This window comes from Papio anubis, chromosome 1, assembly GCF_008728515.1.
Source record: "Papio anubis isolate 15944 chromosome 1, Panubis1.0, whole genome shotgun sequence".
Taxonomy (NCBI): domain Eukaryota; kingdom Metazoa; phylum Chordata; class Mammalia; order Primates; family Cercopithecidae; genus Papio; species Papio anubis.
Genome location: NC_044976.1, coordinates 185,351,426 through 185,369,534, shown reverse-complemented (window position 1 = coordinate 185,369,534; position 18,109 = coordinate 185,351,426). Strand labels below are relative to the sequence as shown.

The 18,109-nt window shown below is 44.4% G+C and overlaps 1 protein-coding gene across 6 annotated transcripts in view; it reads left to right on the top strand.

Annotated features, from left to right (window-relative positions):
* Positions 1-520: 520 nt before the first annotated feature.
* The window catches only part of PAPPA2 (pappalysin 2), a 271,490-nt gene continuing 253,901 nt past the window's right edge, over positions 521-18,109 (top strand). For 2 of the 6 annotated variants that reach the window (XM_021933976.2, XM_021933971.2), the window contains exon 1: positions 975-4,412. In XM_021933976.2, the coding sequence (XP_021789668.1) occupies positions 3,497-4,412 (916 nt within the window). In that variant the 5' untranslated portion in view covers positions 975-3,496. Of the gene's footprint in view, positions 549-662; positions 930-972; positions 4,413-18,109 lie in introns of those variants that run through there. The other 4 variants (XM_021933974.2, XM_021933973.2, XM_021933984.2 and 1 more) reach the window with 4 other exon arrangements.

Below are 18,109 nucleotides of genomic sequence, written 5' to 3'. Positions count from 1 at the left end.
TCGCCACAGATAGTGCTTTGGAGTGAAAAAAAGGGGGAAAAACCCTCTCCTTGGAGATTTCAAAACAGATTCGACCAGCTTTCAAGTCTGTGCACTTGCGGAGTGGCAGGGTTTGGGGAAGAGGGGTAGGGGACTTGGGGTGTGGGTGTTTGTCATAAACAAATAGCAACAGAATTTATGTCTATATAAATTTGGGTTTCCCTTGGCATGTCTGGTGTCTTTCTCCCTGGCATCGAGGGTGGGTGCTGTGCAAGCCTGACTTCCCTCACACTTTTGCTCGGGGGTGTGTATGTGTGATGGAATTGAGGAGGGGGTTGCTGTGTTTTTGATCTGATTCACTTGACAGATTATTTGAATCCAGCCCACCTTTCCGCACATGTCAAACAGATGGGATCATTGTTAAAAGCCTTGAGAGAGCCGAGGCTGAGCGGTGGGTAAGGCAGGGAGGGGGAAGAGAGGAGGGGGGCCGAGGGAGGGAGGGGGCACCTTCTAGTAGCTTTGTGTTTTTCACACATTGGAACTGACAGGAGCCCTTCTTCTCCGTGGGGGTGTGTGTTGCGGGTATGGGGCTGATGAGGGGTGGGATGGAAAGGAGAGGGAGGTGGGGTGTTGGTGGGCAGGGTTATGATGTCACAGCAAAAGTTACAACAGGAGGAAAACACAGAAATGGTTCAACATTTTTTTTTTAACTTGGGACTGCCAAGAGCTGAAGGAGAGTGGTGAGCAAAGGAATGAAGGGAGAGAGAGAGAAACTAAACTGGAAGCTTGAGTTTTGTGTAGCTTCTTGAAACCTTATGAATGGATTGCTAGAAGCTGAGAGCCAGGAGAGACCTATAGGGGATGCAAGATCCCTTACACATTAAAAGGGGGAGAAAAGCAGGCGGAATTCTTCTTCCTGGCTGTGTTATCCCTCCTTCCTGAAATGAATGGTAGGAAACCTTTTTCTGAGGGTTATGGGGTGGCATGCGGGAGGGGGAAGTTTACTTCTTTTCTTACCTGAGTATCTTCCCTTTACTTGAACTAAACCTCCTGTCTTCCTTCCCTCCTTTCTCTTCTGCTCCCTCTCTCTGTCTCCCCTCTGCTTTCCTGGCTTTCTCTATATCCCCCTCCCCAGAGCCCTAATCTTTATTCTTGAGCTGCTTCAGAAAGAGAGGGAGAGAGAGAGAAAACTGAGTCAAAAGTGAAGGGAAGGAAAAAGGGCAGTCTAGGATTGAGGGGTATCTGCTTAGTAATAGCCACGTGCCTGAGTTGATATCTTCTTGGGGGACTTGCATCGAGGCTCCAGTGGATGCTACATAAGGAAACAGGACATACTGGGAATGAAGTGTTTAAGATACAGCATTTATAATGCAAACAAGTCAGTTCTTAGTTGGGGTAGAGGAGTTTAGAAGATGATGAGGAGACTCAAGGCAGAAGAGGCAGTGTGATCTTACTCCAGAGTATGTGGACTGCATGTTTTAGATGTGGGCAACACAAGCAGTGACTTTAAAAGTGTAAGTGATTTTTCTTATTATGTGAATGAAGGACACAATGCGTTTCTCTACTGTTTCATACCACCTGCGGTCAGACATCCTTACTTATGTTAAGAATTCAGAACCATGCCATGTGTTTGTCCATGTATACATGTATGTATTTCTGTACATGCACATGCTTTTGGGGGGTGGGGACCCTTTGAGAAAGCCTTTATCGAGGCATTTAGGCAAACATTGCATAGGTTAAAATTATGACATTTTCTTCCCCATCCTTTCCATCCATTTCAAATCAATTGGAAACATGGTTGCTTGGGTCTAGCTGTTCATTTTGGTAAATTACTTATTTTGAACATCTCATTTGTTTATTTGCTCACTCAGCATATGGTGACTTTTAGTAACTTGAGATTGAGAAACTTCTGAGATAAAAAGAAGATCTATGTAGTATGAATTCATGGCATTTCCATTTAATAGTTCTCACAGCAGGATACTTGATTTCTCCTTTCTCCCATGTCCGATTTAAAGTGAATTTAAGATATTGTTCTTTTAAATCCCAAATGATTGATCAAAGTGAGAAAAAATACTTCATTTGTTTTGTTTGTGACAAAACAAAAGAAAGATACAAGGGATCCCTGAAAGGTTAGTGTGGGCTTGTTAGGCAGTAGGTAGATCTGTTCACAGTAAGTGTGTGTGTGTGTGTGTGTGTGTGTGAGAGAGAGAGAGAGACAGAGAGAGAGAGAGAGAATACACACAGAGAAGAGTACTCCAAAACAGTATTGATTCTTTGCTATTGATTGTGTAGGCTGCGGCTGCTGAAAGAGAAAGCCCGAGATGTTTACTGGGGAAACCAAGAGTAGTGTCTGTCCCCTGTGCCTTGGTGAGGTGGGGAGGTTTTCAGGAGGAAGGAGGGGACAGGGAGGAGTAGGTGGAGTGATGCATTGAACTTACTAGCTTTGACATCATCATTGTCTTTAAATGAAAAACAAAACTAAACAAAACAAAACAAGAAGATATCTACAGGCAGAGAGAAAGGGAACCAAGGGGAGCAGGAGAGACTGGAGAGAATAGGTCCCCTGAAGTATATACTCTTCTTTTTGCTCTTTTCCCGATCTTCCCAGGAACCCATAAGACTCCCAGAAGGTGAAGTTAGGAGCTCCCAGACTCATAAGGTTATTAGAACAGCAAACTGGCACCCCAAAGAACTTTACGGAGACTTGCAACCTACCAACAAGTTGTATGAGGGATTAAAATCCTTCAACAACCAACAACCCCAAGCATCAAACTGAAGGAAACATTCTAACCCTCACGGACAGACTGGAAGCTGGATGGGGACCTGACTGAGGACATCTGGAGAATGAAAGTTAAGTACCACCTTGGATTTTTGTGCCCCTAGATTATTTTTGCATTTTAAAATAAGGAGCATCAAATTACATGTTTCTGTGTAAAAGTTCTAGCAATTTGTTTTAAGGTGAACTTATTTTGGCTTAAGGACTACAAAAAGAGAAGGTAATTCACAGGGAAGGAAGAAGAGAAAGAAATGAAAATTAGAGAATAAGATTATTTTGAATGACTTCAGGTAGCGAAGAGTGTTTGTGAGTGTGTATTTGAGACACTTGGCTCATGCCTGTGGGTCTCTCTTCTACTATCAGTGAGGGGAGGGATTATTGAAGAAGAAGGAAAAAAAAAAAAAAAGAAATCTGAGCTTTCTGGGAGGAAATTCAAAGGAACCAAGAGAAATTAAGTTCGTTCTGCAAGGACTAAAATAGAGCAAGAGGAGAGAGGTCAAGGGAGAAGCGTGCAGGAAGCACACGCACCGGGGAGGCATAGAAGCCACGCTGGCAGAGTGGCCAGCACAGGTAGCCAGCAGAGGCATTCTTGGGGCTATTTGAAAAAGTTTGGTCTGTGAACAAAACAGTTTCCCTGGTGACTGCAAATCCATTGCTAGCTGCCTCTTTCTCATCTGCCCATCACTCTGGTGTGGTACCCAGAAGTTGACTTCTGGTTCTGTAGAAAGAGCTAGGGGAGGTATGATGTGCTTAAATATCCTAAGAATAAGCCTGGCGATTTTGGCTGGGTGGGCACTTTGTTCTGCCAACTCTGAGCTGGGCTGGACACGCAAGAAATCCTTGGTTGAGTGGGAACACCTGAATCAGGTGCTGTTGGAAGGAGAACGTTGTTGGCTAGGGGCCAAGGTTCGAAGACCCAGAGCTTCTCCACAGCATCACCTCTTTGGAGTCTACCCCAGCAGGGCTGGGAACTACCTAAGGCCCTACTCGGTGGAGGAGCAGAAAATCCATCATACAGGACGCAGCAGACCAGACACTGAAGGAAATGCTGTGAGCCTTGTTCCCCGAGACCTGACTGAAAATCCAGCAGGACTGAGGGGTGCAGTTGAACACCCACCTGCCCCATGGGTAGAGAATAGTCCTACTGGGCAATCTGAGCTGCTGGGAGATGATGACACTTATCTTGGCAATCAAGGATCCAAGGAGTCTCTAGGTGAGGCTGGGACTCAGAAAGGCTCAGCCGTGGCTGCCACCACTGCCACCATTTTCACAACCTCGAAGGAACCCAAACCAGAGACCCAAAGGAGGGGCTGGACCAAGTCCAGGCAGCGTCGCCAAGTGTGGAAGAGGCGGGCAGAAGATGTGTGGGGAGACTCCGATATCTCTTCACATTTCCAACCTTGGTCCAAGCATTCCCTTAAACACAGGGTCAGAAAGAGTCCACCGGACAAAAGCAACCAAAATGGTGGAGAGGACTCCTACCGGGAAGCAGAGACCTTTAACTCCCAAGTAGGACTGCCCATCTTATACTTCTCTGGGAGGCGGGAGCGGCTGCTGCTGCGTCCAGAAGTGCTGGCTGAGATTCCCCGGGAGGCGTTCACAGTGGAAGCCTGGGTTAAACCGGAGGGAGGACAGAACAACCCAGCCATCATCGCAGGTAACACCCCTCTCCTGGGCTTTCTGAGATCCTGAGGGTTTGGCTGGCTTTATTTCTGACAGGTTAGATATAAGGAGCAAGGATGGGAAGGGGACCCAACAGGAAAGCCAGAAAGGGCTAGCCAGGGAGAGGGGGAAGGGCCGTTAGTAATCAGCACAGCAGGATTCCAGACACCATCAAAAAGGAGACAGTGACTCTAGCCATATCAGCCTCTGTACCTTGTATTGATCTCATGTCCTTCTATACATTGTGCTTGCACTTAGGAGACTTTAGCTCTCTTACCTCTGTTTGAAGTCATAGAGCTCCTTGGTTCTTTGCCAAAAGAGAAGGGGTTTCACACTCCCTTGCTGGTAGACCAATATGAAATACCCAGGCAACCTTGAAGACAGATGAGAATCCAAGGACCTGAGCAATGAGTCACACCTGGGCGGGTCCAGGCGGTGAGGAAACAAGGCTGCTAGGTACACAGCTGTCAGGTCCTGCCTGGATTCCTTTTCTCTGAGTGCCCTGGATCTTGGCAGAAAGATACCCTCTGGTCCAGGTCCTGGAGTTCCCTTCACTTTGTCCCAGCAATCATGTGTCCAGCTTAGGAACAGTAGGGCCCACTGGAAAAAGTGAGCACTTATAAGCCAAGATCCCGACTTCTAGGCCTGCTGTTGCTGTAACGACCTAAAAAATGAAACCTGTATAACTCCATGGTTTTGATCAGGAGCACTTGCCTGGGAACATGACCCACATTTGTTTTCCACTATACACAGATCTTGGTTTTCATGGAGAGTCACCCAGAAGGGCAAAGAAAAATTAGGTTAAGAGTAACTGTTTCCTGTTGCCTTACTGGGAAGGTTGTAATGAAGCAAGGGGTCATGGATTAGACATGATATTTCATCATTTAGTACCTTATCCTTTTGAATTCCCCATGACAGAACCTAACACAAAGCAAGGTGCATAGTAGAACCATATAATCTGCTTAATTTGAATTATCCACAGTGCCCTTTCATGTTTTCCAGTTCCATTATATTGATAGGGAAACTGAGGCAATAAAAGGCATGCAATGCAGGCTGGGAATAGAACTCCAGGACACTTGAATTGCTTGAAAAATTTCCAAATTAAGAAAAAATGCTCAGGTTACTGGTTGCCTGCAAGAAAGTTTCAGACTAAGGAAAGAAGTCGGCAAGGAGGGAAGTTCTTTCAAGGGGGGTGTTGCTGGAACATCCCTTCCGGACACTCTGTCTCCCCCTCTTTGGCTGTGGTTTCTTCTTCGGAAGCTGGGATTCCCAGACACTGAGCATCCTCAAGTCTAGTGGTTTTGCTGTATTTTATTTTTGGGTGGGAGAGGGGGTGGGGAAAGGGGAGAAAGAAGGGTTGGGCTGTAAGTTAGGTAGGGGAAGAGGAAGAGTAGAAGGAAATCCTTATTCTGGGGCCAAATGGAAGAAATAATGAGATGATTATCTGATCAGAGTTGGCAGCTTCACAGTTTCTCCCAGATGACATCTTCGTGCTGCTTAATCTTGCTTCCTAGTAGCCATCTGCCAGGGAAACTGTGTGCTTGCAGTCTACACTAAGACCCACGACTCTGCTTTCCCCTCCTCTTGCAGTGAAGACCTGGGATCAATTCCCTGGCTGAAGAAAATGAGAGAAAGATCCAATAGGAGTCTATGTGGGAGGCTCTAACTGCTTTGGGTTACTAGAGGCCAAACCTGGGGAAACTTGACTCCTATCCTGTCCCTCCTGTGTCCTGTCTGATGCTCTGCATAGAGGAAAGCAGTGTCATGATTCAGTTCCAGTTACAGCATTTCTCATGGCACCTCCCTCATCCCCACCCCAGGACGTCTTTCTCCCTTGCCCACCTGTCCACTACCACCAACCGCTGCCAACACTGCCACAGCACCCACTCAGATCCTTCTCTAAAGTGCCCATCTGAACTCTTTTAACTGTAAGCATGTAAAATTGGGCAGGAAATCTTTTGCAAACTGTCTAGCTTCTGAGTTTTCCTTCTCTTCAAATCAAAGTATCCCTTGTGGTGTACTGACATTTCCCCCCTTAGGTCTACAGCAGAAAGGTTGAGGGCAGGGAATGCCCAGGGCTATCTCATCTCCACCTACCACTCTGTATTTTTCTTTCAATTTCTGTACATCAGAAAATATTCAGTAAAGATGTAGGGTAAAGGTCTGGGAAAGATGGAGGTTGGGAACATGGTTTCATTCTTCAGGATTCTAGCAACAGGGCTCCTGAGGGCTTGGGCATCCTTGTATACTCACTGTGTTTAGCTGCTTACACTTCACCTGTGGTCTCCATGCCTGAGAACCATAATGTTGCCAAAGGCATTTGCCCTAATCTACTCATGCCTATGGACAGACCAGACCATCTTCCTTCTCTTCCATACAGCACTTGCCCCTGAGCTGGTCATTGTCTATTCCTAGGATGGTTGGCCTTCACCTATGCAGAATGACAATCGAATCATGTCCCTGGGAGCCACATGCAATTCAGCAATTCTGCTGTTCCACTGGGAATGATCCGAGGTGTTGCGAGACTTGGCCCCTACACTTTTTCAACAGCTCTCAAAGCGTAGCTTCTGTCTACTCAACTTAAACCCAGTTTCCCAATCCTTAATCTACCCAATTTAGGGCATTTTTTTCTTCAACAGAGACTTCAAGCAATGCAGCCATAGCCATTTACAGAGGAACATTCCCCTCCCCAGTCCCAGATGCGGGTGTCTTAGAGGATACTTTCTACACAGGACACTAGGTGGCAGTGTTGCTTCATTCACAGGAGAATAGGCAGCCACGTAGTGGGGAATGTCTCTGATTTCTTGGAGGACTGTCCTGCCCTGGCTCTGGGCTGTATGTATTTAATTGTCCTCTCCCAGAATGTTGTTCGTAGGCATCCCTTGGGGTCAGCTTTATGCAAGTGTTTTTTGCGGGCTTATGTGAAAGGGCAAAAGTGTCATTTTTGGGGTTGTGACTAACTTGCACTTTAGCAAGTGGTAAAGAAAAGAAAATCAACTAAAGTTTCCCCTCTCCCTCCCCCACTCCAAACTTCCACATTCTTCCAAAATAGAAAGTTGAATTCCAGAATGAATTGCCAGAATACATTTATTTAGAGTTGAGGACAGCACGGAGCTCACAGGCTTTGGGTGCTGAACGTCTCTCTGGCCCTCGGAAGGGGAGACATGGTACCTGGGTCCCTGCAAGACAGATCTTCTGAAGCGGCCTATTTCCCATAACTGAGACAGAGCAACCAAGGTGTAGGAGAGGACTGTGTACAACTGCTCCACTGTAGAGCCCTCCGTAAGAGTCTCTAGGAAGGGGCTTGGCAGTTCAGGGCCATGTAGCCACCTAGGAGTAGACTGAGGTCAAGAGCCCATTTGGTTGGGCCATTGGAACTGAGTACTGGATGTAAGCCAAATTCTGTCCCATCCACGTGTATAACTTTTAAGCTCCGGCACCCAACCCCGAAACCATCCTGTTCCTTTCCCTCCTTCTCAACTTCCTTTCCTCTCTTTCAACCCCAACATACACAAAAGAGAAGATTTTAATAGGTTCCTCCTCACCCATAATTGATTTCAAATGTTCCCTGAAGTTGCCCAGCTGAGTAACCACCTGCAGCTCCAAGTTGCAGGAGACTGAGTCACTAAGTCCATGGCAGAATTGGAGCCTGAGCCCAGGATTCTTCATTCAACAAATATTTATTGAGTGCCTTCCATGCAAAGCATGGCAAGGCCCTGAGGGGAGCACAAAGATGTCTAAGAAACTGTCCCTGACATGAAGACAAGTTTTTCTCCTCTGAGGATCTGAGCATTAGAGTATATGCTCGTGTAGAACTTGGGAGGCAGGCTGACCCAGCATCAGATTCCATCTCTGACGCTTATCAGGGCTGTGGTCTTTGGCAATCCATTGAGCTTTTCTATGCCTTGGTTTCCTCAAATGGAAAAAGGAGAAAAATATATGTGTACAAAATATCATTCCATTTAAATAAAAATGAAAAAAGCTCCAAAAAATGAAAAATAAGACGATGTCTTGCAGAGTCGTTACGATACTTGAACAAGTCATGCATGTAAAGTGCCCACCACAGGGTTTGGCCATTGTGTTTACTCATAGCCTGGCAGGAGCTAAGAGTGGGAGGCAATCATTACTGGGAGCAGCAGGTTAACCTGCTCGTCTTTGGTTCTAACCCACTAACCTATCATTTTTCCTTAGGTGGAATATTCACTTTAATTTCTTAGGAATTCAGTTTACTAAATTGTAAAATGAGAATGATAGTAAACAGACCTTTTTACAACACAGTCTAATGTGTTGTAAATGCAGTAGAATCAGAGGCCCCAAAGGGCTCATTTATTTTATTTTTAAAAATCCATTCTTTTTAGCCTGAGCAGTACTATTTTGAATAAATTGGACAATGGTGCTAAAGTTTTTTGGAGGCCATAAAACCTTTTAAAAATCTGATGAAAGCTTTGTCCACTCCCTAGAAAAATGAACATGTTCACATAGTTCACACAACGTTCAGAGTTGTATTAGTCTGTTCTCAAGCTGCTGATAAAGACATACCTGAGACTGTGTAATTTATAAAGGAAAGAGCTTTAATGGACTCACAGTTCTACATGGCTGGGGGGGCCTCACAATCCCACATGACTGGGGAGACCTCACAATCATGGCTGAAGACGAACAAGGAGCAAAGTCATGTCTCACACGGTGGCAGGCAAGAGAGCGTGTGCAGGGGAACTCCCATTTATAAAACCATCAGATCTCATGAGACTTATTCACTATCACAAGAACAGCACAGGAAAAACCTGCCCCCATGATTCAATTACCTCCCACCAGGTCCCTCCCACAACATGTGGGAATTATGGAAGCTATGACTCAAGATGAGATTTGGGTGGGGACACAGCCAAACCATATAAAATGACCCTCAAGACTCTTCACGATTTCCTGACGGCGAGGGTCTGTTGACATTATGTATAAAACCCATTGTTTAAGGCCTATATTGATAAGTGGTTTTTTTTTTTTTTTGACATCTAAGAAATGAGATTTCACAGAATGCTGAAACATCCCCTTCTCCCAATAAGAGAGATTTATACACAAGGTGGAGGGTGTCATCCACGTAGAATATGGAGCTTCATAGAAGGCAGATTCACATACATGTGAAGAGAATGTAAAAGGCAGGCCATATGTGGGATCTCTCCCTTTATCCGATAGGACTTAGTGACAGATGAAGAGACAAATCTATACTTTTCCCAGAATCTTCCTGAAGATGAGGTTTGCACAGTCATCTCCTTAGTTGCTTCTTCCTATATCATAGCAAGGTTTGAAGTCAGAGTGTTCGTCCTCCAAGAATCCTGTGGAATTGTGCAGTTCCCTCCACATTATAACCCTGCTCCCTGGTTAGGATCCACATGTGCAGCAAAGTCATGGCCACCTGCCCTAGGCATGGACGACCCATGAATGTGAGGGCTTGCTGTTGGTTTCTGGGGATGGATTTACCCACAGTGATGAGTACGAGTTGCACAAGTTGTCTTGTGTGAATAGGGCATAGCCCCTGATGGTTGTAAATTAGCATCTCTGTATAGAAGGTTTTATCATGTGGCTATATGGCCCCCAAGAAGAGAGGAACGTGGAGGGACTGTATGGTATCTGGTTTAAGAAGTAAAACAGACTGTGACTATGACCCTTCTTCTTACAGCCTGTGGCCATGCCCCTCATCCGTATGGGAAAGTAATTTTCTCTATGTCTCTGCCTCCAGGGCTCTTCATGTGTGGTTTTCTAGGGTGCATATTGATTCCTGCCTTATTTGTTATGTGCATGTCTCATTTCTATCCACCGGTAATTCCTCCAGAGCCAAACGCATGTCTGATTAACTTTTGTCATTCCAAAATGTCTAGCACAGTATTAGAGACTCTCAGTTATGTTTGTAGAATAGAAAAAATAGAAATTTAGACTGCTGACTGCCCATTAGGGATGAATAAAAGGGTGGGAGGAACTTTCTGAAACTGGAGTCTCTTTGTGGGATCCAGAGCAGTGGCTTTCAGATTCTGTTTTTGCTGCCTACTGAGGTATCTTCGTAGCTTCTGAGGGGAAATCACTGAGTGCAGGGTTCCCTTTCCACCTTCAATAGGAGCATCCCTTCCTTACCTGTTTCACGGGAAGGAGGGGCTTAATTACTTTAAGGAAGTTTAAACCCCACAACTCTAGAGCAGGGGTTGGCATGTTATGGCCTATGGGTCACATCAGGTCTAAAGCTGAAGCTTGTTTTTGTAAATAAAGTTTTATTGGCACACAGCCACACCCATTTGGTTATGTGTTCTCTGTGGTGACTTCCCTGCTAACTGGTGGAGGTAAGTAGTTGCAAAAGAGACCTTCTGGCCCACAAAGCCCAAAATATTTACTGTCTGGCCCTTTGTGGAAAAAGTTTGCCAACTCATGCTTTAGAACATTGCTTCTCAAACTTCAATGTGAATAGAGATCAGCTGAGACTATTCTTAAGCTGTCTGCCATGGCAATGCACCTGGTAGCAGGTGCAATGTAAGTACGTCTTGCACACTGCAGGGAGTTTCATGGACCAAGGACCCCAGGTGCTGTGCTTTGAAACACATCACTGCATTTGCTCTGAGGCCACGGATCCCTGGGGTGGCATGGATAAAGGCAGGCCAGTTCCTGAGAGACAGTCGTTGACTTTGGCTGGAGGACTCAAAAAGGCCTTGCAGGAAATTCCTTAGACTGCACTGTAGTCAACAACACTTCCATCCCACCTTCCTTCCCTCTTTTTTTTTTTTTTTTTGCTTCAGATTCAGACTTGCAGCAATGACTGATGGCTCTCCCAGCCTTTTCAGGATCTCTCTATATTTCCTCAGAGTTGTCTCCTCCAGTAAGATCCTACATATTTAATCCTGTATTGGCATCTACTTCTTGTACTAACACAACTACCTCATGCAAATGCAGATTTGGGTTCAACAGGTCTGGGGCAGCCTGAGATTCTGCATTTGTAACAGGCTTCAGGTGCTGTTGCTGCTGCTAGTATGTGGACCATGATTCAAGTTGCAGGACTCTAGACTCTTGAGTCCAGGCTCTTGAGTCCAGGGCAGAAGACAGCAGACTTTTCCTGTAAAAGGACAGATAGTAAATAATTTAGGCTTCTTGGGCCATGCAGTCTCTGTTGCAAAAAATTAAACTCTGTTGTTATAATGTGCAAGCAGTCATAAATGATATGTAGACACATTTCTATGCCTGTGTTCCAATAAAACTTTATTTACAAAAACAGGTGGCAAGCTAGATTTTTCTCATGAGCAGTAGTTTGCCAACTGCTTTTTCCACCATCCTTTTGTGCTTTCCTTTCTAGTTTCACGCTATGAAAAATAACTCCAACAGAGAGACTGTGGCACTGTCAGTGGTACAGACTTATCTCAATCTATTATCTCAATTGTCTCAATCAATTATCTCAATCTAATTTTAGAATATTTTAATGGCACCTGAAAGAAATGCTGTACCCATTAGCCCTACCCACTTCCCTTCCTTCCTTTCCAAATTCACCATAGCCATAACCATTGGCAACTTACTCTTTATCTCTATACATTTTGCCCATTTTGCCCATTCTGTACATTTCATAAAAATGGGATTATACAATATATGATCTTTTGTGGCTGACTTCTTTCACTTGAGGCTTATCCATGTTGCAGCATGTATTGGCACTTCATTCCTTTTTTTTTTTTTTTTTTTGAGACGGAGTCTCACTGTGTCTCCCAGGCTGGAGTGCAGTGGCGCGATCTCGGCTCACTGCAAGCTCCGCCCCCCGGGTTCACGCCATTCTCCCGCCTCAGCCTCCCGAGTAGCTGGGACTACAGGCGCCCGCTACCACGCCCGGCTAGGTTTTTGTATTTTTAGTAGAGACGGGGTTTCACCATGTTAGCCAGGATAGTCTCGATCTCCTGACCTTGTGATCCACCCGCCTCGGCCTCCCAAAGTGCTGGGATTACAGGCTTGAGCCACCGCGCCCGGCCTGCACTTCATTCCTTTTTATCGTTAAGTAATATTCCATGCATATACTACATTTTGTGTATCCAATCTTCAGTTACTGGATATTTTGGTTGTTTCCACTTTTTGGCTTTTGTGAACATTGTGTACAAGTGGATATTTTTTCTATGTCTTTTGGTTAGATACCTAGGAGTAGAATTTCTGGGTCATATGATGACTATATATTTAACATTTTGAGGCCCTCCCAGACTGTTTTCCAAGGTGATTGCACAATTTAGTAATCCCCATCAATGCATAGAGGCTTGGTTTTATACCTCTGACCCTCTAAAATGAAATGGGGGCTGGGCACAGTGGCTCACGCCTGTAAATCTAGCACTTTGGGAGGCTGAGGCAGGTGGATCACTTGAAACCAGGAGTTCAAGACCAGCCTGGGAAATATGACAAAACCCCATCTCTACAAAACATACACAAATTAGCTGGATGTAGTGGCATGCACCTGTGGTCCTAGCTACTCAGGAGGCTGAGGTGGAAGGACCACCTGAGCCTGGTGAGGTCGAGGCTGCAGTGAGCTGTAACTGTGCCACTGCATTCCAGCCTGGGGGACAGAATGAGAACCTGTCTCAATAAAATAAAGTAATAAAATAAAATGGGCTTCTGTGACATCACTGGTGAGTATGGTTTGGCCACTGCCAGCATCTGAGAGCACCTCAGTGGTCTTGGAGAAATGTGCCATTATTGCACAATGAGAAGAGACACCTGGGGCTCTGATGCTGAGGCCTCTGCAATCGCAGGGAGTCCTTCCTAGTTGAAGTGGGTTCTCTCACCAAGTTCCCTCTTCTAGCTTCTTGAAGGTATCCTAAGATGGGCTTTTGCTTCCCTGACCCTTCACCTTTGGCCTGAAGCATATTACTTCCTATTACCTGCAACCTGGCTGAATCCCCAATGCTAGGCATACAGAAAACACTCAGGCACTTAGAAGTCACGGTGCATCAGATTCTGATGCAGCAGCACCTTCAGAAAGAAAAAGAGAAGAGAAACCAAGGGGAGAAGGGAAGATGAAGCTCACATAGCTCACATAGCCATGAACTTTCTCCTAGATTCCAGCTCTATGTCTGGCCCCAGCTGGGTTCTTTGGCAGACTGTTCAGGGTTTGGTGTCTGACTCACAGGGTTAGATCTGGGCCTTTGGGGTCGTCCAGTTGTTTGGGGTGCAGGTGGGGGAAGGAGAATCACTTCCAGGCAGTGGCGTAGAGGGATTTTCTGTAAGAATGGCCTGTGATTATCCTATTCACCACACTCCAGCTTCAGTGCCTGGTACCTGTTACTGCCTTTCCTCCCCTCATTCCCCAGTTTTCATTTACTGTAAAATATACTATTCTTGGTCCTTTGCATCTCAGGGAGACAATACAGTGGATGAGGCTTTGACTGACCAAGGTGGCACCATTACTGCTCATCCGCAATCCTGTGGGAGCTGTGTGTTATTTCTCAGACCACAGGAATGAGATGGAAACCCACAGAGACTCTCTTCTCGGGGTAGAGCAAAGATTGTCAGGTTGGAAATATTCAGGAGTGACAGAGACAGGGTTGGAAAGTAGGAATCACTTTTGGCAGCCCAAACACATCCAACTATTCTCTTGTCAGCAGCAACAATTTGTCCTTCCTCACCTCCTGCCTCCTCCTTTGTGCACTTCCTTCTTGTTTCTTTGGGCTGACCATGTGATTCACTCAGAATGTGTGTGCCAGGAGGTCTGACTCCTCTTTCCTGTTCTAATCTGTGCCTTGAGGAGGCTAAATAAACACTTTATTTGGTGTTTACTAACAGAAGGGCAACACCTTAGTTTGGCTCCTGAACCTGTATACCCTGCACATCCATTAGCTTCAGTTCCTGGTGTCATAAACAAGGACACAGATTCCATACTTCTGCTCTTGAGTACATGGAATTACGTTGCTCTGGGGGCTCATCAGATCAATTTCAGCTCACATCGTACACCCCCTTGCCCTAGCACCTTCCAGAAAGCATATTTCTACGCTAAGTTTGTATCCGAAAAATAACAGCATCGTTTCTTTCCCATGTTTACTACCTGTCTCAAAACAATCTTCCTCCTTGGATTTTTAAAAGAGAACATCCAGTAAAGAAAACTCAGTGGGCAAACAAAAACATCCTAGTTCTCTTTATGAGTCAGAATTGAGTGGGGAAGAAAAGTGGTTCTGCCCAAATATAAAATGTGGAACCTGGAACCCAAAGTCTCAGAACATTTGAAGTATTGCCATGGTAACTGGTTAGGCCATCAAGATGAGCAAGTATGGTTCATTTCTGCATTAGAAATCTAGTTATCTGATCAGAGGGAACATTGCAGAGGCTATAAGTTAATCAGTTAGTGAGTCATCATTCAAGTGGTGACTCAGCATTTGCTATCTTTCCTACAAATAATTGCTCTACATTCTGGGCAGGTTATAAAAGTAGTTTAGTTTGTTCATTCATTCAATATTTATTGAGCTTCTATTAAGTGAAATATCAAGCCTTTAACTACATGTTGGGGAATCAAGAACTACTAAGACAGGAGTTGTGCCTGGAAGGTGCTCAGAGTTTAGGCCTATAAACTGTAAACAATTATTAAATTTGTTTTAATAACAGATTATATGTGTATATGTAAACAGATTATTACAGCCTGGCTACTGAGAGTGACCAGTCCTGCCTGGATAAACCAAAGGATTTGTTGAGGCTAGGGAAGGAGAGCTGGTAACCAGAGAAACAAAAAGAGTACTGGGAAGTAGCAGAATTAGGGCAAAGAGAAAATGATAGAGTTTTCAAAGTGTCAGATGGCACAGGAGCACCAAATAACACATCAGGCCTAAAGTAGGTGCATTGGATTTACCAGTCAGGAAATCATGGATGACTTTAGGGAGAGTAGTTTCACACCTCAGTTGTGGGTGCATCCATATCACATTAAGTAGAGATATGAATGAGAGGTAAGGGAGTGAAGACGGGGAGCAAAGTCTATTGCACTCTATGCAGAAACTCGGCTGTGATGGAAGGGGCAGAGGAGATGTCAGAAGTAGATATGGGTTCAGAGAGATTTTATTTTAAATTCAGAAAGATCCAAGACTCAAGGTCTTGTATTAAAGAACTGGTCATCTAAAGTAGGAGACAGCATAAACACAGGAAAATGATGGTAGATAAAGTAACAGAAATGTAAAGCATGCAAATGCAAGCTCAATCACTCTAAAGAAACTATTGCATAAATTTTCCTTTGACAAGTGGTTCTGTAGCACTTACTCTGTGCCAAGCATTACTGCGGTCTGTTTACAAATATTAACTCACATGCTCCCCAGGACAACTCAAGGAAAAAGACGGAGAACCAGAGCATAGAGAGAAACAGGATACTGTCCAAGGTCACATAGTTGGTGCAGGCAGAGCCAAGATGTGAACCTGGACATTTGTCCTGAGAGTTCTTTTCCACTGTGCTATATTGTCACTATCTATTATCTCAGGAGCAGTAAGGATTGAAGAGCCCCAACCTTCCTCAACTGAACCCTTCATCCGTCTCACAACCATTGCTTATCCTGTTTCCTCTATCTCAGCACACAGCCAAGAACTCTGGGAGTTCCTGTCTCACATCACTGCCCCTCGCTCTCCACATGACATGTAATGCCAGTAATCAATCACCAAATCCTGTCTGGTTGGCCTCTTCAGTTTCTTTTGGCCCTGTTGTATTCATCCCAATAACCAAACTAAAGCTAAGTTTTGGTTACAATAATTCTGACCATCTCTAAACCGAGAGATCAATTTATTCTTCAGCTGTTTGATTGCAACCAAGAAGAGTATTTTCAAATACAAAGCAGCTCAAGTCACTTTCCTGCCTACAACCATCAGATGACTCCACTGCACCCTCAGGATAAAGTTCAGCTTCCTTAAGTTGTCATATGAGACCCTACTTACCTTTTCAGTCTCATCATTGCCTCTACAATAGACACACACACCCATGCATACTCATGTGCACACATGCATGCACATATATACAGGCACACTTACACAAACTTGCACACCCATATGTACACATGTGCACATGTGTGCACAGATATACATGCACACCCACCACACACCCACACCATCATATATGATATAATCATGCTCTCACACCATACTCACATGCACTCACACATATACTTCCAGTCCAATTTCTAGCAACACCAAACCACTAGCAATGACACAGACATACCACTGTCCCTGGCATCTAGCCCCTGATGTCTATCCTTTGTAATTTTTCTCCTAATATGAAACCACTCCCCAAAACCAAATGCACCTGAATTGTTCTTACTTAACCCCCTAGATTTTTAGTGAATATGACATCTCTTTCAGGAACTCTTCCTTGGCCTCTCTAAAGACTGATTTAGGTTTCCTCTCCAGTACGTTTTCCTGATACCTTATACTGTGCCTTATCAAGACACTAAGAGAAACCTACTGTAATTTCCATTTTACTTCTCATTAATTGAACACAAGCTCATTGAGCTCCTACTGTGTGCTAGGCACTGGACAGAGTGTTTGATGTTAAATAAGCAGACATGGTTCCAATGCCCAGTCATTTCTATTCTAGGCTAGCTCCCACTGGGCTGTAAGCTGTCTGGGGTCAGAGGCTGCATCTGGTTCCTTGCTGCCTTCCTAGCACCTAGTGCTGTGTCAGTTAATAACAAATAACTCATTCAATATGTATTTGATAAGAGGATGAAGGATAAACTAATTCTCTTTGGAAGTAGACACATGAAAACCTGGTAATCTTTAAGTTCTATTGATGTTGAAGATGGCTAGGAAGTTTAAATTCCCCTCAGTAGTATCTAGAAGGAGGAGTTATCCTTACCTTCTACCGGAACTCCCCCTTTCTCCTCCCCACAAATCTACATATATCTGACAAATGTAGACTAGGAATTTGTCTCATAGAAAAACTGGATATAATTTACAACTTGGTTTAGCTATGTTTATTTCTAAACTTTCAGAAATTATCTTTTTTATTTGTTTACTTCTTCTGGGTTGTCTTTTTCTCATTCTCATAGAACTTTTGTTTGGTGCACATTATTCCCGTGGGTGGGAGGAAGAGGAGGAGTGTATATACCTAGAGAAATGTAGATCTTGCTACCAGAAGAAGAAGCCACCAGGGGGCCAGGAAACACTCCTTGAGTTCGAAGTCTCTCCAACTCCGAAGTTTGCTCCTTCTCCGGCCCTTTGAAAATCTGGAGTTTTAAAAACTCTCTCTTTTTTTTTTTTTGATGTGAAGATACTTTTTTTTTTAATTATTATACTTTAAGTTCTAGGGTACATGTACACAACGTGCAGGTTTGTTACATATGTATACATGTGCCATGTTGGTGTGCTGCACCCATTAACTGGTCATTTACATTAGATATATCTCCTAATGCTGTCCCTCCCCCTCTCCCCCACCCCACAACAGCCCCCGGTGTGTGATGTTCCGCTTCCTGTGTCCAAATGTTCTCATTGTTCAATTCCCACCTATGAGTGAGAACATGCAGTGTTTAGTTTTCTGTCCTTGCTCTTTTGGGAGGGTGAAATTATTTTAACATCGAGTGTGTTTATAGACTGTTCCTAGCTCAGTTTATTTATTAGCCATTCGCTCACTCACTAATTCATTTATTCAACTGATGCTTCTTGAGCACAAAGTAGGTATTCAATTACTATTTTTGAAATTAACTCCAACTTTATGCAGAATAATAGTAAACACTAACC